General features: G+C 39.9%; 2 protein-coding genes across 5 annotated transcripts in view; one reads left to right on the top strand and one right to left on the bottom strand.

Annotated features, from left to right (window-relative positions):
* Window positions 1-9571, top strand: part of JARID2 (jumonji and AT-rich interaction domain containing 2) — a 213132-nt gene extending 203561 nt beyond the window's left edge. Inside the window, exons 15-18 of one of the 2 annotated variants that reach the window (XM_083859839.1) lie at window positions 2946-3076; window positions 5130-5313; window positions 6793-6900; window positions 7620-9571. In XM_083859839.1, the coding sequence (XP_083715965.1) occupies window positions 2946-3076; window positions 5130-5313; window positions 6793-6900; window positions 7620-7796 (600 nt within the window). In that variant the 3' untranslated portion in view covers window positions 7797-9571. Of the gene's footprint in view, window positions 1-2945; window positions 3077-3783; window positions 5314-6792; window positions 6901-7619 lie in introns of those variants that run through there. The other variant, XM_083859840.1, reaches the window with a different exon arrangement.
* Window positions 9572-9989: 418 nt separating this feature from the next.
* DTNBP1 (dystrobrevin binding protein 1) overlaps window positions 9990-26326 on the bottom strand; it is a 63635-nt gene continuing 47298 nt past the window's right edge. For all 3 annotated transcript variants that reach the window (XM_083859864.1, XM_083859866.1, XM_083859865.1), the window contains exons 8-10: window positions 15580-15735; window positions 13556-13699; window positions 9990-11148 (exon numbers count right to left, since the gene is read on the bottom strand). In XM_083859864.1, coding sequence (XP_083715990.1) covers window positions 10901-11148; window positions 13556-13699; window positions 15580-15735 — 548 coding nt within the window. In that variant the 3' untranslated portion in view covers window positions 9990-10900. The remainder of the gene's footprint in view (window positions 11149-13555; window positions 13700-15579; window positions 15736-26326) is intronic.

Consider the following 26326-nt stretch of genomic DNA (forward strand, 5'->3'; position numbering starts at 1 on the left):
ACAAGGTTTCTGGTTTTTAAAAAGCACCCTAAGAGCTCTTGAAATTTTAAGGTAAGGATGAGATGAAGATTTAGAGTTGTGGTGGAAGAGTGTGTCTTTGGAATAGCAAAAGGATAACCCCATAGCTTCAAATAAGGCATCGGGCAAAGTCAGTGAAACTCATTTAAGAAACCGAAGTACAGAATGTTGGACTAAAAGAAGGCACTCTGGGTTAGAGGGTTTAGAAGAGGGACTGTCTGGTTTTAAAGAAGGGCTTTGGTGCTCTGGGGCCTACCAGAAATTGGGTGGGAAGAGACTCAGCTGCTACTGTAATAGAAGAGGAAGAAGTACATAGGAAGGGTGGCGTTAAGTCTTCTAGTTGGAGCAGACTGCAGCATACACAGGAGAGGTTACAGTCCATAAGCCAGGTTTAACTCTGTTAACAGTGACAGAATCCCTGTGCACTGATCTCCCAAATAGGAAGATTGTGGTATTAGCACAGTACTCTCTGGCCATCCATGGAAGATGCAATTTTAGTTGGGGTGAGGAACATGCCTTTAAAACACCACAGATTTCCCACTCCTTGGCTTCTGTCAGACCTGTCCCACCATGAGCACATGGGGCTCCTTCAGATGAAACCAAAGGGAGAGTGGTCCTACAGAAGTGTACCTGATGTCCTCACTAGAAAAGAGCTGTGCTCTGGTGGAGAGCAGAGATTAAGAACCTTGGAAGAGCAGTAAAATGCAAAATAACCACTGCTGTGGAAGAAGTAAATGTACAATAAGTTTAGAACAGGGTAACCACTGTGGTGGCTTTTGCAGCAAGGTCATGGCCTCCAGCCTGTGAAACTTTTGGAGGCAGGTAAGGACAAGAGTTGCAGCTGACAATCTGTGGGCATTTTTGGGAGAAAAGGCTCTTAAATGAATTGAGGGGTGAAGTTCACACACCAAAAAAAAAAAAAACTGGTTTAAAGAAAAGCAGAGGATGCCAGTTTTTATCATGAAAGGAGGAGGTGTCTGTCTGCTACTAGCACAATTTAATGTATTCATATATAACCTAGGAGGGGAAGTTAATAGCAAAACTAATCCTTTATGCTGAGGATATTAATAGTAATGGCAGCAAAAATTAAAGCTATAAAGTGTTACAGAAAGATTTCATGATACCAAGTGATCCAAGTGAGAAAATGGTAGATGAAGTTCAGTGTTGATAAATGTTAAATTTAAAAACAATCCTAATGTGACAGCTACAGAGATGGGCTCTGAATGATGGGCTCTTGCTACTGAGAAAAGAGGTCTTTGGATTCCTATGGAGCTGTCAGTCAAGTGCTCTGGAGTGGCATAACAAAAATACATTGAATGTTTAGAATTACAAGGAGAGAATAGATAACAAAGCAGAAACTGTTCTGTCACTGTTTAGTCTTGGTGGTTTGTGCAATTCAGAGCCCCTAATTGCAGAAGGAATATAGAGGAACTAGAAAAAGCACAGCAGAGATCAATGGTTAAAATCGTTAATTAGCCTCTGCATTAAATACAAGAGTTCTTCTCAGTCTGAAAAATGAATGACCAGGAGATGTATGAGAGCAAGAGAGGTCACAGATGCCAGGCTGCTGATAATTATAATGTGAATGTTCACTGACTTTCGTGACATTGAAAAATGTGTCACTAAAAGAAATAATCAGGCAGTGGTACAAGTCTGTTGTAAAAAGTTACCTGTGTATCTCAGTACTGTATTGGAAGAGAATAATGTACATAGGTTCAGAAATACAGATAAATGCAGAGAAACACAGCTCAGGCTCAGGGTGTCCCTGAGCTGTCAGCCAGCTGCAGCCAACCTTGCTTTCTTCTTCAGCCACCCACTGTGGCCTTTTATCCTGGCTGTGAGTGTTGCTTGTGCAGGCTTTTTCCCTGGACTTGAGTCTGTTCTTGCGTAAACAGCCTCAGACAAAGCAAACCTAACATGGAAAAATCTTCCCATACCACTCTTGAACAGTGCAGCTGTTTCTTAACCATGCAGCTGTTCCAACCCCATGCAGGGTCTAGCAGAGCAAATAGCTTCTGAAGAACACTTTTCCTACCTCTGAACCTCTTTGGAACCCTTTTTGGTTAACAAAGGCTGCTATTCCATTTTATGTGATAGTCATCACTTGAGTGCACACAACTGGTGCTATTAAAAATTATTAATCTTATGATAATATTGGTTGTGAAAAACACCCAGAGCATGTAATTATGATTACAGAACAGGGTGGAAAAAAATTAGGTAAAAAATAAAATCTTTGGGGTTGTGTGTGCTGAGTAGGTATTTGGCAGGTTTAAGCACTAACCAGAAATGTCACCCTCACTTTACAGTCCAGCATTAGCTCATTTGAACTCTTTGACTCTACATAAGCCAAAACAGACCTCTGCAGGCACTGGGAAAATGCTGCACTTTTCCCACCTGCACATTAGATCAAGGAATTTGCCTACCTAAGAATTATCAAAAGGGTTTCAGTTATTAAAATAATTTGGTTTGTATTGAGTGAAAAACATAACTTTAAAAGCTTTCACAGAGGGGAATCAGTAACAGGCAGAACTGCATCCTCTCTTTTGCCTGTTGTCTCTTTTCCCTGGCATCTGCCCATTCTGCTAGGTTTTTTTATGTTTTAAAAGATGCAAAATAACACCTGTCCTGGGTTTCAAGCAGGTCATATGTATAGGTCTTACACTGTTTGTACTCCAAGCCATCCAGTGCTCCTCTTGGCCTCCACAGGAAAAATTAATTTTTTAGGGAGAGAATTTTGAGGTGCTTGGAACATAAACACTTTAACTGGGACTATGGAAAGATTTTACTTGTGGTTGCTTTAAAAGGCTATTTTTTGCTTTCGTTTATTAGTATCAATAATATTAGTTAATTAACTTTTGATAAATTTTGGTAACATTTTATTTTCAAATTTGCTCGGGAATTAATGTGGCAATTTCCTCCTGTCCCAGGAAATGAAGCGGCGTCGTATAGCCAAACCATTTTCAATGGAAAAGTTGCTTTATCAGATTGCAACAGCAGAAGCAAAAAAAGAAAATGGACCGACTCTGAGTACGATATCATCGCTCCTGGGAGAGCTCAGGTAACGACTTGGGGGCCTGCTCACCTCTTTTGTTTTCATTGACAGACTGCAGAGGTGGATGACGTAAGTAACCCATTCAGACACACCTTGCCCCTACTTATCCAAGCAAAAGCCCAGCAGATCTACAGGCACCCATGGAAGAAGCAGCTTCTTTGGCTGTAGCTGATGTGACAGTGCCCATGGTTAGGATGTCTTAACTCTAAGAATTCCCTACTTAAGACACCTTTAAAAAAAATTGAAACTGCAGTTTGCACTGGGTTTTTATTTTGTTAATTCTTGGTGCTGAGAGTTGAAATTTCCTGACACGGTTATGTGAACTGTGTGGTGCCAAGTGGTCAAACATCTTCCTTGACTTTTTCAACCTCTTGGCATCAGTAGTCACTATCAATCCATGTCTGTAGTAGATTTTGCACCAAGAACCCTTGTCTTCAGTATCACGACTGTTACACTGCAGGTGCAAAAGGTCCTTTGTTTACATAAAGTTGTCTTGGTTTTAAATAGTGAGTAAGACAGCAGTTGTGCATGCCATGGTAACTCATCTGGTGTTAGAACTCCACTGTTTTAAAGAGTAAAAGCTTCACACTCCTTTTTCTCTGCAGTATTATGGACACATGTTCAGGGTTTCTCTTAAGATAGGTGAGAAAAGAAAGTATAATGTTGCCTGGCTTCCTTTGTAATGATCTTCTCTTTTGTTCCCTACCATGTAGTTGCTACCTATCTTTCAAGTTTGTGACAACTGATACTCGAGATGTCAAGAAAGTTTTGATGAATGGAGTCTACAAACTGTATTTAACTAACTAGCATGTTCATTTGGAAAATTTCCAGTGACATATTGAAGGGGAAAACAGCCTATGTATTGTTTAGTGTTCAGAAAGAAATGCAAAGAGGTGTGCTGACTGCTTTACCTGCAGGTGGCTCCCCTGTGGGAATAACCACTTTCAAGTGCCTTTTTTTCCCCTTGAAGAGGAAGTCTGCAAGTACAAAAGGCAAAACAAATGTTGGTGCTTGCTCTTAGACCATCACATCGACCTTTATCAGAGTGGTTCTCAAACTTGTTCTCATGCATAAGTCGGAATTCACTGGAGGATATGGATCCTTCCTGTCATTGCTTATAGGAAACAAAAGCCCAAACAACAAAATCTAAAAAAAAAAAAGAAAAAAGCAAAAAAAAGCCATCTGAAGTGGAACACTGTACCATTTTTTTTCCTTTGTTTTGTTCTGCTTGTTTGTTGTGTCTCTTGCTGCCTCTTCTCCTGATCTGCCTTGGTTGCTCAGTTTGCCCGTGCCATTTGCTTAGCTTGGCTCTCCACTCATCTTCAGCTGTGTCTGGTGGTGCACTTTTTTATCCTCCCCTTCCATCTGCTCAGCTCACTCCACACTTGCCGTCTTCACTCGGCTCCCACCCAACCTGCTCTCCTAAAGCTGTAGAGTTCAGCACAGGAGGTATTGTCCCCCTTAGAGATGCCATGGGTGAAGGGCGGCTGGAGGGCTCGGTGGTTGTCCTTAATTGACATCTCCTTCTTTTTCCCTGGGTGTACAGCAAGATCTTCGTCTTTTGGCACAATCACTTGCCCTGCTCCCCCTTTCCTGCCTGAAGCACCTTATGGCACAGGTCCTTGGTTCATCTCTGCCTCCTGATGAAGGGGCTGTTACTCCTGACAGCAAAGGCTCCTCTTCCTCAAGGTGGCTTTTGGCAACTTCAGGAATGACATTCATGTTAGCCACAACTCCTGACTCTCCACACGGCTCGAGCAACCATCGACCTTCAGGAAGTCCTCGGCAGCCCCCACTTCTCTGTGGAGCAGTTTGAGAACCATTGGCTTGATACAGTGGTCGCTGTTAAAATCCAGGGATAGCTTTTGCAATTAGGCAGCGTTTTCCGGGCGCTGGCTGTGTCTGCCATGCTTAGGGAATGGCACCAAACTCCGAGAGCACTCAGGGCTTTGCTGTGTGGAGCTGAGTTTTCAGTGATGAGCGTGGTAAAGGGGGGACTGTGTGTGGCTCTGTGGTGGCTGGAGGCAGTGCCAGTGTGTGACTGTGTCCCCGTTCACAGGGACACGGAGCTGAGGCAGCGGCGGCAGCTGTACGAGGCCGGTCTGCACTCCTCGGCGCGCTACGGCAGCCACGACAGCAGCAGCGCCAGCGTGGATGGCAAGAAAAAGCCTCGAAAGTGGTTGCAGTTAGAAACGTCAGAGAGGAGGTGTCAGATTTGTCAGCACCTGTGCTATCTTTCCATGGTGGGTACAATCTTTGCCACTCCTGAGGTACTGTCCCCCTGCTCTAGCATTCCAGGGATCTATAGGCATTTGAGACAGCACGTGGCCACAGAGCCGTGTCCTGCACTCTGTGCAAGACACAGAGGTGTTGATGTGGCACTTACTGCCTTGGCCAGGGGTGACAGAAGGCGACAGTGTCAGCTGCCTTCCCACCCTGCCAGAAGGGATGAACCAGTGCCCTCAGACACCTTTGAGATGTTTGCACAGCACTAGGAGGGCTACCAAAGACACCTGCAGGCTGCCAGCAGCACTAAGTTGTGGCAGAGCAGCTCTCAGGATAAGCTCAGACACATGCCGTGAGCCTCAGGCATGCAGCCACAGCCCATGCTGAGACACTGTCCCTGCAAGCCAAATTGCAGGGGAGATGTATTCTATCCATCAAGCTGTTTGCCAGCCTGTCCAAAAATAGTCCATAAACTTTCTCTTTTAAGAGAGAATTGCCTACTGGCTTTTGAAGGTGTGCTGACCACTGTGCTGACACTTCCAGGCTTAGAGCTGTATGCAGAACACCTACAAACACAGCATTATCATTAAAAATACCAGGAGTCCCTCCCACCACCTTATATACCATTTAATCCCAAGAACAGGTATTCAGATAAACATAATGCAATGCATGTGAGTCCATATTTTAGTCCTTTGGCTTTGGGAGTTCTTTTTCTCTGTCATCTTTTGGGGATTTTTTTATTATAGATGTTAGATTTTTTAATGGAAATGAAATGTAAGTGCATATAACCAGATGTAGCTGTTTCACTCCCTAGGAAAAAATATGCTGAGTTTATACATGTCTTTAGCTCACTTTTTAAGTAGTATTAGTTTGAAGTAACTTTATAATGAGTTTATTTCGGGGAAAAAACACTAACCAGAACTTCTTAATTCTGGTCCATTTGCTCTGGAGCAAGTTTAATCATGGGAAGGATTTTTCCATGTCACTCTTTAAACAGTAGCCGGGAACAAAAAAACCCAACTTGGTTTTTAAATTCCAAGCTGAGTATGCAGGCCTGGCAGTCAGCCAGCTGAGCAAATGTGACCTCTGCTGAACAAGACAGTAGCTGAGGAATCCTGTGGCTAAGCTGATTACATCCTTGTTCAAGACAGCATTTTAAGTAATGGGAAACTACTCCTTACAGGAGATCTTTAGGACAGCATAGGAGATGGTAATAAATGCATATACTGTTTGATTTTGCCCTCATTACTATTGGTGGGGTTTTTTTTTTTGTTTGGCTCTTTTAAAATTATATATATTTGTCAACATTACACTCAAAAAGAGATAGATTCTTTCTACTTATTACACATCCTGAATGATTTCAGTGTGCTTCACGCCTCCTTCCCCTACCTTGCAGTAAAAGTCAGGTGTAGTCATCCAGGCCATAATTGAACACTGTGTGGAGTTTGGAGCTTAACTGCACCTCTCTCCCCCCCAACCTCTGCTCTTTTCTGTAGGTTGTACAGGAGAATGAAAATGTTGTTTTCTGCTTGGAGTGTGCCCTGCGGCACGTGGAGAAGCAGAAGTCGTGCCGGGGGCTGAAGATGATGTACCGCTACGATGAGGTGAGTGTGACACCGCCGTGGGGCCAGAGGCCCAACATTTGGGAGGACACTTAACTTGGTCTTTGTCCTACTGAGGCCTCAGGAAAATGGTCTTGGGTTTGGGGTTTGTTTTGGTTTTGATGTGGGAAGAAGATGCTTTCTTATGATTTAAGTAAAAAAAAAAAAAAGGGAACACGATGCCACAGATGAAACCTGAAGCATAAACTGCATGAATATGTGCCACAGGACATAAGAAGCCACTTAATGCTTTGGGATGGAACATGAGGCTTTGCTTTCACTGGTTATGTTATGGTAACTTCTGTACCTTGGAATACCTTCCCTCTGTTGGTAACTGGAAATTCAGCACATTTACTCCAGTCCAGCATGAGCATCCTGTAGGGCAGAGTTGCAGAGCACGTGCAGATGAGGGATGCAGTAATGGCTCCAAGCAAATGTGATATGAATAATCCCAGGACTCAAGATGGAGATTTTAGGACTGTGCCTGGGTTCTGGGCTGAGGCGCTATTTCTTTACTTTTGATGGGACTCAGCCCTAAAGGTAAATGGCAGAGCAGTGGGAGAAATGACACGTCAGCTCTTGGAGAGCAGCACTGGGTACGAGCAGCTTTTTAAGATGGGCTTCCCAGCATTTTCTGAGCATTCCATTGCTGTCTTGTTCAAGTGACTCTGGAGGAAGAGCAGATGCTAATCTATGTTTCGTTTTTCCCACTTTCTGAACAGGAACAAATAATCAGTCTTGTCAATCAAATCTGTGGAAAAGTATCTGGTAAAAATGGCAGCATTGAGAACTGTATCAGCAAGCCTACACCAAAAAGAGGACCTCGTAAGAGAGCGACAGTGGACGTGCCATCATCTAGGCTTTCATCCTCCAGTTCATCCAAAAGTGCTTCAAGTTAATCCTGAAGATGCCAACACTCTCATTTTGTCAATTTATATATATTTTTTGTAATTATTATACCATAGTTTGGAGTACTTGCTGTAGAATACAAGCTGTCTTTGCACTAGCTCTAAAGAAGATTTTCTTCTGGTTTTAGAGAACTAATTTTGTTTTAGCATTAAACTGTTGAAATTTTTTTTTTTTTGTACTTAGAATAGATAGATACAGCAGTCTGATTTTTTTAAACTGCCGTATGTTCACTGTTTTAAAACCGGCAAGGGGCTGATAAAATATTAATTTGTATTGTCCCTATGGCTGAAAAAATAAAAAGCCTTTTTGGTAACTGAGAAAAAAGGCTTTTAACCCATTTTTTGAATAGGTTAAAGTTTGATGTGTTTTATAATTTGTTCTCCAGTCATGTGAGCAGATTTTTCTAGAGAGAAAAGGGATAGGAGACAAAAACTTGAAAGAAATTGCTTTACTTTGGCTGTCTTTTATTCTGTCACAGCAAGATGAGTTTTGTAATTTTTTAAATTGGAGAATACACACTTTCTTTGGGAGGTTTTGGCAGCTGAAGATGGACTTTGTTTCCTAACTGTAGGCAAAAGGAGGAGATTTGGAGTATGTTCTCTTTTACCAGCACATCACTATGCATCTGTTTTGAGGGGGAAAAATAAAAATTTAAAAAAAAAAGAAATAAAAAAAAAGAAAAAAAAAAAAAAAAAAAAAAAAAAAAAGGAGGAAAAAAGACTGCCTGCCTTGAGGAGTTATGTGAGGGAAAACTGTGCCTGATTTCATTAGGAAATCCATTCTGTTATTTTTTGGTGCTGTTGGCTACTTTATCAAAAACCCTTCAATAGCATCCTTTAAAAAAAAATAAAGAAAAAAAGAAAAAAGTGATTGAAGCCATAAGTGCTTCTTCTGTCATAGACGTGCAATCTTTCTAACATTCCATTTCCATTCCACTGCTGTTTTTCACACCTTTACACAGTCAAGCATTAATTTTTGTTTTGAATTTGTTTCATTATATGATCACATTTAGAGCCACTAGCAAGTCTGCATATTTCTTTTGAATGTGAAAATGCATTTGCTTTCATCTTGTCTATTTTTTCTCTTCATGTTGTAACAAAAAAAAAAATCACACCTTTTGTACATATGCCTGTAAATTTTTTTAAATACTTGAGCCTTTTCTTGGGGTGGGGGGAGGGATGGCAAAGAGACAAGATGAAGAAAAGCCTTACGTTTCACTTTCTTCATCGGTTGGATTGGATGCTTACAGGGTTTTTCTTGTAACATTTATAAGTGCTGCTTACATCACTGAACAACAACAAAAAATAATAATGGAGTAGCTGTTGCCCTTTTCTGGTTGTGTGTACAGTATGTGTGGAATAAAAAAGGGAAAATGTTTTCACAAACTGTTTTGTTTCGTAATTGAATTCAACAATACCGTAGCTACCCATATTGCACTGAGCTTGCCAGTGGTGACTGTCAGGAAAGTCCTATAATACAATTTGTTGGTTGTTGTTGCAGAAGACTGAACTGTTTTGGAATATTTAACAATAACATAAACAGAGTCAAGTGTTTTCAAATGTGGTTGTCTGGTTTTTATGGCCTTGCTGTGTACTTTTCCCTCTTGACAGTAAACTTCTGACTATGGCTTACAGTTTGACATTTAATTTATTAGCGCTGCTCTGCTCTCTTTCCTTGTAAGGAAAGACTTCATGTTGTTTATTGCCAGTTTTTTGTTTACTTTCCAGGTTTGTACTACGAGGTTTAATAAAAAAAACAAAACTTTTTTGGACATTTTGTCTGTCTTCTGGAAAGCGAGAGAGTAAAGGAAGCTCCCTCAAGATAAATTTCTTTCAACAGCTGTCTTGTTGAAGAGTAAATCTCTAATTGTAGGTAGGGAGCTTCCAGCATTCATTTCCCAGACAGGCATCAGGGAACACTCTGTCAGCTAACAGGAGAATCCTTAAGGAAACTGGCCACTGCCCAGCTGGCAAGCAGCAAGGAGATACCTTGTTCCCAGCCATTGGCTTTGTCAGGGCACGTCTTTGGAAGGGATCTACATCACAGCTCATCCTTTTACTTACGCTGTTTCTGATTACATTCCTTCCCTCAGTGCAGGAAGAGCAGGAGCCAGGAGCCTCCTCAGGAGAGCAGATTCCTGAAAATAGAGCATGAGACTTGACAAGCAACAGGTGTTAGACATGGTCAGACCTCGAGTTCAGAGAGAAAAATGACTGCAGAAAAAATGGGAATGAGATGATGGCTATAGGTCCTGAGGTTTCTAAAATACATGCACTTAATTAATAATTAACTCAGGTTTATCTCCCTCATGTAGTCAAACAGATGTTACCACAGAAAACCACATTACATTGGTGCTCCTAATAACCATTTCTTTTCCTGAATTAGGCTCCTCTGTTCAGTTGTCATGGATAAAATACCTGGGTAATCAAGTAGAAGACATGGTTGGGATAGAAATTCTTTATTTTATCTTGAAAGAGGAGTAAGTACACAAAGCTAAGATACCTGCTCCACAAGGAGTGCAACATTTCCATATGCATCTCTCCTCCTCCTGGCATTCTTAATTTTTCCTTAACACCTATAATTAAGTTGGTCCTGAATAAGAAGTGTGAGAACAGTAGACATTGCTGCATTAGTAGACAAAGGCAGGAGGCAAACAGTAGGTAGTAAAGAGTAGAAAATAACTTTTCATTTTGGTTCAGATCCTAAATCTTCAGTTGCAGCAGCTGAAAACATGCAAGGAACAGTTTGGGTTCAGTATTACACATCAACTCTTTAAGTACTTCCAATCAGCCATTTAAAGGTTAGTGGTCAAAGTAACTTCTACCTTTCCCCTTAAATTCTCTTATACATAGTATATACAACAGTTTTACTGCTCCCCTGAGCCCCGAGATTACTGTTAAAGTGTGTGTGCTTTAGGCATAATTTTTTCTTTAAAAACCAACCTCCACATGACTGGCAATTTTGTAAAAAGGCAGTATTACTAAGTAAAAAGATCTGGCTGTTATGCTTGGTTAGCAAATTGTTACACAGGCAAGCTCTTCATTCACTTGTTCATTCATTCAGAAGTCATTCTTAAAGGATATGATTTTAAGATTCAAATAGTTTGAGAGTCACTTTCATCACTGCCATCTGAAGCACCCTTTCTCTCAGTTACAGCAGCAAGGGCAGTGTCCACTTGAACCTCCTCTTCGTCAGACTGAACAACGGGGGACTCTCCCTCGCTCGCGTCCTGGCTGGCGGAGTCGGTGCAGGTCGAGGACAGGGAACAGAGTTTCTGCCGTAACTCCGACTGGCTCGGCACCTGGAGACTGATCTCGTTCACGTAGGTGCTGGAGTCAGGCCCTGAGAGTTGGGAAAACAACAACAGCCACAGTCAAATTCTGGCTCAGTAAGGGGAGTGAGAAGTTAATAGATTAACATCAGCTCAGCGATGGTTAGGGAGTCACTTTCAGGTTGTTTTCCTTCTTTTGCAAGACACCAAGAGGGAAACCCCCAATAAATTCAGTGTAACAGTGTAACTATGCAAATTGGAAATTTAAAACCAAACAAACGACTAGGAAGCAGGCAATAACAGTCATTAACAGTTTTGACTAAAAATGAAGATTCAATAGCAAAACAAATTCAGAATGAAAACATGTTGTCTTTTGGTAGAGCTATAGCACAGCTCAAGTGCACAGGAGTGGGATTTTAAGACCCTGCTTCCTCCATATCCTGTGCAAAAAAAGACTTGTAAGCAAGTTCAGTGTAACTGTGTTTGCTTGCAGTTTGAGAGGTCAGGTTTCAAAATCAGATCCTCTTCCCTAGACAGTTCCTAACAGCAAAAAAGTTAAAATGAGCAAACATCAAGACTCTGTGATTTGACAAAGAAAGCAGTTTTTCCTTCTCTCCTGTACCTAACAAGTGTTTCTCCATAGTCAGAGCATCCAGCTTCAGCTGGTGAGTAACTTTAGTGAGAAAATTCTCTTTAAAATTTTATTTAAAAGTTTTTCAGAAGGGTTGGATGGATATGAACTACACCTTACCTCTGCTCAGACTGTTTGCAGAGCAGTTCAAATTGTCTATGCCTGCTCCTCAAGTACCTCAGTTATATTTTATCACTAGAAATTTTAAAGAGCCTGCCTTACGTGGTGTACACCAGCACGCATTAGATCAATTCACACAACACATGGAGGAGGAATTTTTCAGGAGTGAGAGCTAACTCAATTTTGCAGTTTAACTTACTGTCATGGAATGTTGCAAAGCCAAATGTCAAAAAGCTGGCAATGTTTAGAGCAAGGCAAATTTGGAAACATTTCAGTGTCTTGAGCTGATTCTCATTTTTACCAGTTATTTGAATAACTTACCTGTATTTTCTGGTGTTCAGCCCAATTCTCAAACAGACCTTGCCCTGACAACTCAGTTCTCCACTGACAGCAAAATGGAAGAGTTACCTTTAAGCCATCTCATTTTTCTGAGAATGAAGACTATTGCATATTTGGTTTGATACTAGGGTGCCAGATTCTTAAAGCAAGTATAAAAATACCTTTATCAGAGGGAAATAAAATGTCTGGAACCACAAGAACAAGATTCATGAGACTTACACTGCAGTAAGGTTGCAGTGCTGGAACACTATTACAGCACAAGTACAATACATTGCAGTGTATGTCCACGTACAGACACTGTACATATATGCTGTAATATTTAGATTACAGCATAAAATAAAGAATGTTCTTTTTTTTTTTTTTTTCAAAAGTGAATGTATTTATCTACTGAGATGAAAAAGTAGTTTCTGCACTTCCTTAGATAATCCAACTGAGACTGTTTGCTGTGAGACACGAAGCTTCTTAGTCCAACATCTGCCAAACAGCCAGCAAGGGGAAAAGAATCCCAGAGTCTGCAATTACTGGCAAGCTCAAATTTGCTTTGATGATCAGCTTTAATCACAAAGTGGATGCCTAACCAAAACCACCCATCTCAATTCAATTTTTGCAATGAAACACAAACCTAAACCTTTAGTAGTGAAGTGTGCCTTGACCATTTACCACAAGTCATATTTTTCATGTTCACAGCAGGTGTTAATCACCTTTACCACAGGGAATACTGTAAGTATTTCTATAAAAAAATATTTCAATCTATTTTCAGAAGAAATCAAAAGGACCTTTTAAAGGAGCTTCATCATCTCCCACAAGAAAAATCATTTCAGCTCTTTTGAGGAAAGGCATTTTAGCACTTAAGTTTTTAACTAGGAAAACACTTCAATGGGAGCTAAAGGACGTAGTATTGAGACACAAATTCTCAGTGTATATATAAACTGCTGGGTTGAACCTTGTCTCTCAATATCTTTCACTGAAGATCTTGCATTATACAACTGGTCCAAGTGTGACAAGCAACATTCTGGACAAATTCTAAGCAATAAGTATTAAAAATAAAAGCCTAATTACTGCAAGCTTTCTGTTGATGTTTGTTAAAATGTCCTCCATATTAGGAAAAATCCCCTCAAGTCAGTATGTAACACATCACCTACCCAGAATGTGATGAATACAATGGGGAGCTGCAGTAAGAAAAATTAGATTGTCTGGAAATATCACATAGTTTTGGAGCAACTCCCTTGTATAGCAGCTAAATGTTAATGTTTTGAGAAGCACTAATGAAGAACAGTCAATCTGCATCAAGTGTGATGTTTTCTGAGATAACAGCACCCATTACAAATGAGAGCAGTTCTGGTGGTTTATCACTGTCCCTAAGCAGGCTGTCACTACGAGTTCCATACCCAGCATGGGAGACAGCACATTATTGTCTTCGCTTCCTGAGTTTAAAAAGACGTCCAGTGCTTCCTGGTCAGACATGTCCATTAGGTCCATCTGCTCCAGCATGTCCACATTCACCTCCATGGAAGACATACTGCCTATTGGTTCTGCAGGAGAAACAGGGCAATGAGCAAACTGACAATCAGCTACACGAGGTTATTACCCAGCAAGGCTCCAGAGGCTGCTATTCATTGTCTGCATCAGCAATAATTACACTTAGGAATGGAAGGAGCCTACCCACAGGAGCTGCTCAGCAGCATCCTCAGCCTAAATCCAAGAGCACTCTGCAATTTTTGTTGTGAAACTAACATCCATTACTGCTTTTGTAAACCAAAACATTTTTAGCAGCAGTATTTATAGCAATAACCTTCTCAGAAATAAACTGAGATGGGACATAGGCACAAAGATTGAAACTTTCCATTTTGGAACACTCTTCAGTTTTCTCAACCAAAAGTCTTTTTAGAGAAAAACAAACACATTTAAGCACACAGTCACTAACTGTCAATATACAAGGGACGTAGAAATTCAGAAAATAGGATAAACGTTAACAAAAGGCAGCTGTTCCTCTTCTCTCAGTTAACCTAAGAAATTACAGTAGTCTGTAAAACCCAGGCTCATGTCCAGTACCTTCTCTCAGCATGGGTATTTCCCATTATTAATTACTCAAGCAAATTATTTATTACTGTCAATACAATACTGACAATTTGCAAGGCAAGTAAATACTTGGATGAGCAGTTTCTTCCTTGAACAGCAAAACATGCAAACAGGAAACAAATAAGTTCAGGCCCACTCAGATTTAAGTCCAGCTGCTGCATAACATCCAATTATTACAATGAACAGCTTACTTGTTTTTCTAAATTTAACAATTACATTATTGAAAGCCTTCATAGGTGAACTGAGATAAAATTCTGTAATTTGACTAGGGGATTTATTTTTTCAAATATGCTACAGCTCTGCAGTGTTACATGTACTGCAGGTCCAAATCTTTCATTAAAAGACTTTATTTTATACACTTGGGTTCCACATTATCCTAAAAAGCTGAAGTTCCAAGTGTTAGGCAGCCTAACACTCTAACAGAACTGTGTGTCCAGTACCAGCCCATGACAATGTCCACTTTTAACCTAAACAACAGCATATTACAGAAAGCAGGAGACTCAAACTCAGTTCCTGCCCTGACTGTGAATTTAGATTTACATATCCCACCTCTCCTTAGCCACCCATGCAGAGCATCTTGCAGATGAGTATTTATAGCACTCATGCAGAGAAATGGAAACCTTGGATTGTATTCCCTGCTCTGACATTACAAATGATAGCAGAACTGCACTTGGAGCAGAGACAGAATATCTACATTTTTCCTGCCACATGAATGCATAATTTCCCACTGGCTTCCTCACTGGTCCAACAATCCCTGCATTTTGGCCTAACAGATGGAAAGCACCAATTCCCTGTAATCTCTGGCATTCTTGTGCTTTAGCCAATCCAGAGATGCCAGACTTCTGTCATTTTATAATAAGGAGAGCACTTCATGTGACCTCCTGTGTCCTGATCACACCCAGTGGGAATAGCTGCCACCTGGGAAGTGCTCAGAAATGTTACGCTGAGCTTTCCTCTGCACTTTGCAAAGTTTTCTGAGGCATCTCCTTGCCAAATGACAATCCCAGGTTTTGGAACTCCAGTGGATAAAGCAGCTGCCTCCATCCATATTTTTACATAGAAGCACTCCTCAGCTGCAGAGAAAAACGCTGCTCCAGATGTAGTTCAGTGCTCTGCATTTCCTCAAACAAGGAACAGAGCCTGACTAATCTTCTGTGGTATCCAGTACGTCTGAGACACAAAGTTTGTTTAAAAGGCTTATCTGAAGTTCCAATTCTACTGAGGAAGAACTTGGACATTTTTGCTGTGCTTCCTCTGTAAGCACTGCTGGCTCTGCCTGCTCAACAATGCTCTCCAAGTTGGGAGTTTGTGCAAAAGGTATTTTACAACTTGCCTCTCCTCTCTGCTATCTGCAAGTATCCTGTGGAAAGGTATTGCTCCATGTCCTGCTGGAAGGCTTCTTCAAAGAACTTCTGGCGCTCCTTTAGCTTCATCTGCTGGGTGTGCTCCATGTCCAAAACCTTCTGTGCATGTTCAGCATCCAGTTCAGCTGAGCATAAAACAAACAGGCAAATCAAATATTGCAGGTGCATCCCCTCACTCTCAGCATTTAAAACCTACAGAATCAGTTCAATAAATTCTGACAGACTGTTACTACAGGCTGTTAACACAGCCTGCAATAAAAGGAGGTCTCTGTGCTTTGCAACTGTATTTTAAAGCAGGATAGGAATACCATATTAGGCAGCATAACCTTCACATTAAAGTGATGTCATAACTATTTATCTTGAGGCAAGATGCAAATTTCCTGAGCTGTATAAACAGGAACACCTGAGAGCACTGTCCATCAACAACAGGGATGTCAGAATTCTGCCAAAAGTCACAGGTAATGATGCTTCTGCAGTCATATGCACCTAATGCACACAAAAGCAACACTTTGCATTTGAATATTGCTGCACATTTCCACCACAATCCAAGTGGCAAGATACATATATGTACATACATATAAATACACATACATAACATACGTGTGTGCATGCACGTCTGCCTGAGATTCTGGCTTTGCTAGTCTCCAGCCAGAATGCAAAAATTCCTTCAAGAATCCTACATGTACGTGCAGCAAAGGAAATTTTAGAATTAAGAAATGTTGGACAGAATATCATTAGAAGAACTCCTTCCCCCTCTGTTTTGCTCTACAATGGACAGAGGATAAAAGAATTGTGCTGTTTATTGCAGAGTAACATCTTCTAGAATAAAAAAGATGTAGTTGCTCTTGACGTACTGTCTGCAGCCAGATTGTTAGAATATGCTTCAGAAAAATTGCTTTTTAGGAGGAATATATAACCTGGAACCCTTCTCCCAGAGTTCTCTGTTCATTTCTCTGGTCTCATGAGTGCTCTGCTTACAATAAAAAAATAATTTTCCAGCTGAGCTACTGATGGAAGGGATGGGGGTGGCAAGAAGAGCTGCTGGTCTGTTCTGTTCTGCCCATTAGGGAAAGCTCCAACAAATACCACTGGGTGAAAAATGTCCAAGCTTTCACACGCCAGACAGACACAGCTGGAATATGGCATCCATATGGATAAATGCTGAGGGAGTGTAAGGTTTTCTAGGACAATCATTGTGTCAGTCTTCCAGGAAAAATGTTATGTTAATGATATTCTACAATATGGACATTCATTAAAAGCATTTACTATTATGGAGATTATTGCCCAAATGCAGAACATGTTTTATTAAACCAGGCAAAACATCAGAGAGCAGTTAATTCACTCTGTTGCCTGCATCAAGGTCACAGATCATACACAGAAGCAACTGAACTGTGGTAGATGCCAAAAGAAGCCAGGAAACTGGACTGACACATCAGGTATTCATTAAAACATCAGTAAATAAGCAGAAATCTCTTTCTTATAGGAGATTTCAGAAGAAAAACATCAGTGTATAAAAAGGAAAGCATCTTCCCTGAAGGCAACATGTCTTTATTATCAATTACACTGTGGTATATGATGACTCTGTGTCCCCTGGAGCAACTCCTTTACTGCAGTCCTGGATGATGAGCAATTATTAATAACATTGTCTATGATGCAGAAATGCTATTCACTTGTAATAATAAAAGCCAGCGGCTCTCACTGACAATGGGAATTTTCTGTCTCTCTCATAATATATTCTGACAGTTCTGAACTCCAGATTGGTAATTTGGGATATTTTTAACCCCAGAACAGAGATGGCATCCGAGTGACATGAGACTGATACAATCTCTTTATTGACGTTGAGCTCTTTGTTTTTAACTTCTGCCTAAAATGTCCTGTAAACTGTTGAAATTGTAACTGGCCAGAGCTGAATGGCAACAGCTGCCTGCTGTGCTGGCATGTTCCACAGGAAACTGTAAATACACAAGCTGAAGGACTGTCATGGACTTGTTCTCCAAAGTCAGATAGAGTTAACATCTAGAACCTTGCTGCACGATTTCATGCCCTGCCAGGTGTAATAAGAGGTGCTTGGCTAAGCAAAACCAAACTGCTGCATTTGGGGTTTCTGTTTGTTGTCAGAAATGCTAAGGATGGGAGGTGAAGCCAACAGTCAAGCATGAAACCAAAGAAAACAGGTGTATTGTTTCTTTCACAGAGCTACTCAGAATAACATTTTCCCTAAGCCAAGTGTAGTTTATAAAACACCAAATAGAGACAGAACCAAAGCTGTTCCAAGAAAGACAAAAGATATTCCATCATACACTGCTCATATGAATTCCTCCCAGGATGCAAACTGAGACTTGGCACACTTAAAATACTATTGTATTTTTCCTTTCACCCTAAAATTGCACTTTTCAATTAGCAATGGCACCTATTTCTCTATCATACTGCTGTGCACAGAAAAGAAAAAAAGACAGACTACACAGAAAATGCTAATGCATAATTAGACGCAGACATACAGGAGTTGCCACAATAACCCAAATAAAAGATGACTAATTCCTCACCAGCGACGACTTTTAAGAAAATAGACACTACAAGTAGGCTTTTTTTTTTCTAAAAGAGTGAACACTTGAGGACTGAGGCACAGCCTTCTGCACCACATCCAGGAACAGCCCCACAGTTCACTCTGCTCAATTCAGGCTACAACCCACAGCCTGACTCCCCTGCCTATCTTCAATGTTTGAACCAGACACCAGGAGAATCCAAACTCCAAAGGAACAAATGACAATAGCTTGCAACCATACACCTCAAGTATAGAGGACACCATTCCCTGATACCACTCCTAGGCCCAGCTGACACTTCCTACAAATTAAAATTCTGCCACAGTACCTGAAGTTTCTATCCAACTAACAAATTGACCATTTTGTGCTTTAATCTAAAACATTTTCCAGCTATGCACAAGAGATTTCCCAGGTAAGCTGAAAGAATGACTGAAAAAAAAAAATCAGAACCAAAACCACTGTCCGTTTACATGGCTAGTACATCCCTTAGACCCAACCTGAAAGACGTCAAGCTGTCGCAATGGATGGCTTCTTGGTGCTTTCATACACAACCAGTTTACTTCCCTTCAATTAATTCATTATGTAACTTTATATCTCATGTGAAGTAGAATACATAAATGCATCTGGTCTAAAGAGAGAAAGACAAAGAACACACAAAAAATGCCCCTTTTTCCTCTCTCTGCAGTTCATTTACTTTTTGTAGACTCATCCAACCAGACCATAAAATGCACGCACACATTCTTTGTGGATTTTTCTGCTTTTGCTACAGATATCAAAGTTCCAAGCAGCCCTTCACTGAACTCACTGCTGGTTTTTGATGTTCCTCCTGTGCTGGGAGAGCCTGAAACTGGACACGGCATGAAGACACGCTGGGTAGAGGATAATCCCTCCCCTTGAACTCCTGGCCACATTCCCGTTCACACGGCACAGGCTGCAGTGCCCTTCCCTGCTGCCAGATGTGCTGCAGGCTGGCACCACCCAGCTCACTGCCCACTGCACCCCCAGGGCTTTTCCATGGAGTCGGGCTCGTCTCCAAGCTCGGTGCCAGAACCCTCCCTCTCCTCTCTGGGACAGAGCTGTGGCTTCTGGTCCCAGCCCCCAGGTAGGGGATGAGGCACAAAGCACCATCCTCCCAGCCAGCCTGTCATTTGTCCGCCTTGCTGCCCATCCATCCAGACTGAAACATCATCACTCGGCTGTGGGAACACCGTGTGAGATTGTCAAAACCTATCATAGGCTGGCTATTCACTGAACAACCAAAATACTTCAAAAATCAGAACAATAAAATCATAAAAGCAGACAATGGAAGGCAGAGAGCCAAGCAGCTTTTTGAGTGCATTATGACTTAGCAACTTATACTGCAAACTGCCTTGTTACAGACCTTTTCGACTAAAAATATCAAAGTAAGACAAGACACCAGGGAGTGCTTCCAACAATGCAGTTTTCCTCAAAAACGTTTAAATTATTCTTGACAGAATTTTAAATACATGTTGATGCTATGAGGGAGGATGTGCAAAGCACTCTTGCACTATAGTTTGCTGACAGGTGGGGACAGTGTTGGCAAAACTCGGGGAGAAAAACGTAAAATAAGTGATCTAGGTGCACACAGTCTTTCTTCTACAGATGAGTGAAAGGAAAACAAGTGAAAACTGCAAGTCTTAAGTGTTTTTAACTTCTTATTTAACAGTCACTTGACAAAGCAATTTGTTTTTACTAAAGATATATTCAAGTAATTACAATCAAAAAAATTCTGATTCACCAGAATGTGAAGTCGGGATTTCACTCAAAGATAGAAAGATCATCTGTGTTTGAAAAAATAAACACTGTTCCAAATGAGATTTACTGTCTGCCAACTCTCAAAAGCCTGCACTTTCATGAAGAAATGTTTTACTAATATTAAGACTATAAAAAAAAAATCAGTCATTAAGAATGATTATACATACTCCTTGATAATACCTAACTCAGGTTTTTATAGATTGCATCAGAATATGAAAACTCCAAGTAGCCCACAAACAATCTAGTCAAGAAGAAAAGCAGAGGTTTTACCAGTGCAGAGAGATTATTTTTAACATTTCCCAGCAAGCACTTTCAACAAGTTGGCTTACCTTAAAAATTCTCTTTAAACAAACAAACAAAAAAAGGGCTTACTTGAAATCCTTGCAATATAAAGGATAAGCTTAAATAAATATCAGAACAAACCACAGAAAATAGGTTCCTGTGTATGCCAGGATTCCAGTTACTAATGCAGCACCTGGAGGAAGAGGAAACTTCCGACCAATGCGACAGGAAACAGCTTGGGAAAAGGTTTTCCAAGGTTTCCAGGTTTTTTTATCAGGCTACCAGGAAATCATCATAGTTAAGAGACACTAAAAATATGCTCCACCAAAGAGCAAATGTGCAAATTGAATTCTAAAAATGTAAATACATCTAGGATTAAAAAAAAACCCAATAAAGTAAAATCACATTTGTGATTAAAAATATACCAGGCTGAGGGGACTGCTCTGCAAGGTGGCCCACAGCATCATAATGGATTGCCATTTTAGAATTAGATTTGCTGTGGTTCAGAAACAGCAAAAATGCTTTTTGCCCAGTTCATTTGCCACTAAAGACATTCCAAAACCTGAGTGCATTTGCCTATTTCTCAATTTTTTTAAAAAAATTAAGGGCAGACACATTTTTATGACTGCAAATGTAGTAATCAGAACAACTTTAGAATCATTTAGATTTGTTTTAACTATAGTCAAAATCACCATGGATATACTGTTCTATGGCAGGTTAAGGGTGGGGTTTTTCCACACTTGATTCATGTCATGCAGAGCATGGAAATCATACAGCAAAAGCTTTGGAGGGGGATTCTCTCATTCAAGGTACATGCCTGACTGACTACTCCTGGGTTAACAAATCTGCAATCCACCATCTTCTATTTTTCTGGTTCAATGTCCTTTATGGCCATTGGTGTTCAATGACAATATGTGTATTTCTAAAAGACAGAATTCAGCAACTTTGTTGCTGAACAAAGAACTGAATTCTGTTCAACAGAATTCATTGACTTTGGTGGGATGTGAGTATCACAAGCCTTCCTCAGCTTACACCAAGACAGGCTCTGTTAGCAAGAGGGTCTCCTACCTCCCTGATTTATCCTTTAGTCAGATTCCTACCCAAGTGAAAGAAAATAAAAAGTGACTTGCAAGGGAAGGAGAGAAGGATAACATTAAGCTGAACCTCCTTAGTGCAGAAAGTAACAAAAAAAGGCAAGAAAAAAAAAGCAAGCACCTAAGTTCACACACATGTTTCCTGCCTCCCTATAAACCCACCATTTCAAGGATGTAAGAACAATAATTCAGATAGTGAGCTGCAAAATATGTATTTCCACTATAAATAAACCTGACAACATCACATGCACCTTCAGTACATTTAAGTTTATTTGTGAGGATGATCTGGCTTTAAAATTTAGCCATGCACTGTTGAAAAACGCCACTATTACAGAAATGGTACCTGCAAACAGCTCAAATGATTCAGCACAATTCTACTGTAATGAAATGCAGTATTTAATGCATATGCTCTCCCATTACTGTTTTTTCAGCCTTACCTCAAAAATACTAATTTTCAAATGGAAAAACTAATCGATAGCAAATCTAAACCCAAAGTACTGAAAATACAAACCACAGCACTGCAGAACTCTATTTGTGTTTCCAAAGCTCCATGAAACTGTCCCAAATAAGATTAATAACATCCCATCCTCTGAGTATAAATTGATCTATCGAACATTTTAATGACTATTTTCCATTCCAAAAAGATAACCACTCGCTTTAGAATTAGAAGGCTTTCAAAGACAAGCAACTAGCTTCTGCTGATACAAGAATAGTGCCAATCTTAACCTTTGCACAGCTGGGAGCTATTTGCCTTCTAGATCAAATCATGTGCATGTGCAGACATGTAAATTAATGATGAGATGCTGGCCTGCTGTCACAACACATTGTGCACAGGTAGAAAACACAGGTTCCACAACATGGCAAATCAGTTGGCAGGTATCAGCTTTTACTTGTCCTTAAGAATAACACCCAACTCCAAACTCCTGCTGCAGTGGAACTACTCTTGGCCCAAAGTATAATTGTTTCAGACACACAGAGCAACACCATTCAGTGCTGAACCAAGTCTTGCCTCAAAAAGTGAAGGCAAAACAATTTTTGCCTCCTTTCCTAATAACTAAAACAAAGTAAGAGTTTCACTCCATAAATTGCTTTCAGACTAACCTGTTTTCTGACTGAACATGCAATTTCTACCTCTCTCTTCAGAGAGAGGGGCAGATCTTGTCAAACAGTCCTAGAGGCCTTGAGAGCCAAAAGGAATGAGCTGCAGATTAAAGTCTCAATACTCAATAGCTCAGTCTAACCTCACCTACTTCACATTGACAGTGAAATATTTTAGATCTGAGGAGGGATTTTTGTTTATTTTAATACAAGTCTTAGGTTAACATGACCAATAACTGCTTAATCAGAACAGGAAACAAAAAGAAAAAGAAAAAAAAAAGGAAAAACCTACCTATTATAAAACAATCACGTAACTAGCTGAAAGAGAATTTGATTTTTTCACATGCTTAGTAAAGCATTCTGTATTTTTTATGTATGCTATATTTGGTAACAGATCACAGAAACATATCACAGAATGAATTCTAGATAAAATGATTGAGCTGGAAGGGTCCTCAGACATCTAGTTCTAACTCTCTGCCATGACCTTCCACTAAACCAGGTTACTTAGAGATCCATCCAACCTGGCCTTGAACACTTCCAAGGAAAAGGCATTTGCAACTTCCCTGGGCAACCTGTTCCAGTGTCTCACCACCCTTGCAGTAAAGCATTTTCCCCTAAGATCAAATCTAAACCTACTCTCTTTCAGTTTGAATCCATTGCTCCTTGTCCTGTCACTACAACATGCTTCATGTAGGAAAGTCACTCCTCATCTTTCTCACCTCATCTTTCCTGTAGGCTCCCTCCAGGTCCTGGAAGGCCCAAAGGCCTTCTCTTTTCCAGGCTGAACAATCCCAATTCTATCTGTCTTTCCTAGTAGGGGAAGTGCTCCATCCATCTAATCTTGGTAGCCTCCTCTGGACATGGAATAAATTTCTTTTTTTCTTTTTCTTTCTTAAGCTAATTAACAGGTGAGAAACTGTGCAAATTAAAACTAAATATTCACGTAGTCAGAACTGCAGGACCACATGAAATAACGTTCCCGCAGGTAGAAGAAGCCTTTTGGTTCATACTGCAATTTCATATGTAGAAATATTTTTAAAAGACCATAAACCAATCATCATACCAATAGCACACACAATATGCTTGAAATATATATTTTTTCTTGACAACTCAGTCTATTTCCTATTCAATTTCTGTCAAAACAATTTCTCCAATGCAAGCAAAAAAAATTTGCTATTCATTCATGCAATTAATGATGAGCTTATTTCTTAGAAAAAGAACCATTAGATTACAAATCTAGTCCAGTTCAACACTGTTTGGTTAATGTCCCAAATGAATCACACTACAGATTTTCTTTAGAAATCCTAGTGATGAGCAAACACTTTTGTTTGATATCATTAGTGAAACAACATCTGAAATAGCATTCCCTGTAACAAACCCGCATCCAGGAGCATCCAAACACGAGGGGACTGATTTGCTAACAGACAGCTATTAGAGATGTGTTACCAGCTGAGGAATTTTAAATTACATGCAGTCCTCCATATTCATTACACACGGAGTATGACTTATGACAGACCAGATTATTTTAAAAAGCCATATTTATTCTCAAATGCAAAGTAAAGATGCCATTGTTCTTTTTAAAAAGGAACATGTACAGTGCTATTTGCTAGTAAAGCAAATTTGCAACATTAGCAATGGCATGTCTTTTCCATACTTTTTATAACATTGTAAGACAGATCTCTGCAAGCTACATTACAACAGCCTCTTATAAAAGTGTTTTTCAATTAATGGGTTGCTTTTAAATTCAGCCAATTGGACCGTAACAGTTATATAGGCACAATAAAAGGAAGACAACCAAAACAAAAACTGTACTACGTTTCAAACAGAACAATCTGGCTGCACAAAAAGCCATATTTTCAGAATATATGACTGTATTTTCACAGTTAAAATACCTCATTTTCTGCTATGGCAAGACATTATATAGCAAAAACCAGGGCATCTAACACTAAGTGCAGAAATATACACAGTGTGTTTTTTCCACTGAACATTTTTATCTTTAAAATTAAAATGTGAAAAACAGTTTAGTTAGCACATGGGCTGTGATTCAGAGGTAAGGCAATATTCAGTGTGTCAGTTCTAAAGAAAGGACATTGAGTTCTAAATTTTTAATGAAACCTTTAAAGCTTTCTCCCATGCATCTAGTTTTCATATACTCACAGCCATTCCACTTGCTTCTTCATTTTTTACAGAATATTAAATGCCTATAGATCAGAAATAACAGACCATAACCAAAAAAGCAGCCCTGACAGAACTTCCAACTTGCAAAATATTAGCTGTCATTAAATAGGTCAATTAAAAGAATAAAATTCCTTTGATAAACTTGAATAATATTCGAGATAAATCTTTTGAAAGGGAAAAAAAAAGAGTCTTGACAGATGATCTGCTACCACTGGCTTGCTGACTTATTTCTGTGCCATTTTCCAAACTGTTCAAACTTGCAACACTGAAGGTAGACTAAAGGTCATCTTTATCTACAGTATCAGAGCCCTTCCATATTTTTACTGCCAATTCAGAACAGCTTCTGCAACTTTGACACGTCTGTTTGCTTTCTAAAGGATTTAAGGACATGGAGGAGCAAACTATACAACATGTGCACATGGGAAGAAAACCAAAACCCTTCCTTCTTCACAGTCTGTAAACTACAACAGGAAAGTGTATGGCTGGATTCACTTTCCTCTTTTGTTCAAACCCTGAAGAATGTCTCACGCTCTAAATCTCACGGGATTTCAGGTGGTAGCCAACATTTGCTACTAATAAGAAGGGAAGCTACCAGATCTCAACATACCAGTAGTTTTCAAATTTTTCCTCTGACATGCAGGTTTTACCATGCTTTGTCTTTAAAGACAACCAGGCTAAACCATCAACGTTGGCAAAGTCAAGGCAGACCACCACTCAACCAAACAATAAACCTCATTTTTTGGTACTAGATCAAACTGGCACTGCCACACCAAGGAAGCACTGGTGGCTGGGAACAAAAACAATTATTTTAGACCCAACAGTTCCAAAAAAGAAACCCTTCTGGAGGTATGTGTTTGTTTGACTGTTTTTATGGAGGATCAGCCACCATCTGTCCTCCTGAAGCTGGAACAGAACTTACATCAAGTGTAAAACCAACAGCCACCACATTGCCAGGTCCAGCTATAGCTGCAACAGCAACCATGTTCACTGTTTAGTCATTAATTCATCAATGGCAGCACTAGGCACGAATTAACAGTGTAATTTTAAACTTGTGCTTATTCTGGTTTAGCTTGCAGCAACAGATAAATTGACTATGAAATCTGCTATTCAAATCAAACTGATTTCAACAATGATGTAATTAATATTTTAAGTACTGGAGTAGGCTGGTTTAAAGGTAATACAAAAACTGGCAGGTCTTTTCTCACATGTGCCATATCTAAGATCTTAACATCATTAGGTTAATAGATTATTTTCAATAAATAATTTAATACATAAAAAATAACAGACTAGTGGAAATAATTAGAATAATTTATTAGAATTGGAAACATCTAGACAAGTTCCACTGGTTAACATAACTAACCAGGTCACCTGTACCCTCAAATAAAGAGTACAATTAATAGCTAAGAATTTTGTTGTATTTGATGTTCAGTTTTACACACGATTTTCATTGAGAGTAACCATTACTGCTAAAACAGGACAAAAAAATTCCTAGGTCTCTCACTTGCTTAACCCAACACCTCAATGAATATATGCAACAAGAAGAGTGACACCCGTGCAGCAAGAGAGAGGGTGGAGCAGATGTGAGATGTTACTGATGCTTCAGTGGAGCATTAAACACAAGAAATATGAAAGGAGATACAAAGGAAGAGAAATGAGGATGGAGTAGAGAGAGGGGGGAAGGGCAACTGACAGATTTCCCAAAAGAGATAACAAATGAGATATGACCCTTCATCCTGGATTTCTCCAGC

Source organism: Zosterops lateralis (genome assembly GCF_965231275.1).
Source record: "Zosterops lateralis genome assembly, chromosome: 1".
In the NCBI taxonomy this organism is placed as follows: domain Eukaryota; kingdom Metazoa; phylum Chordata; class Aves; order Passeriformes; family Zosteropidae; genus Zosterops; species Zosterops lateralis.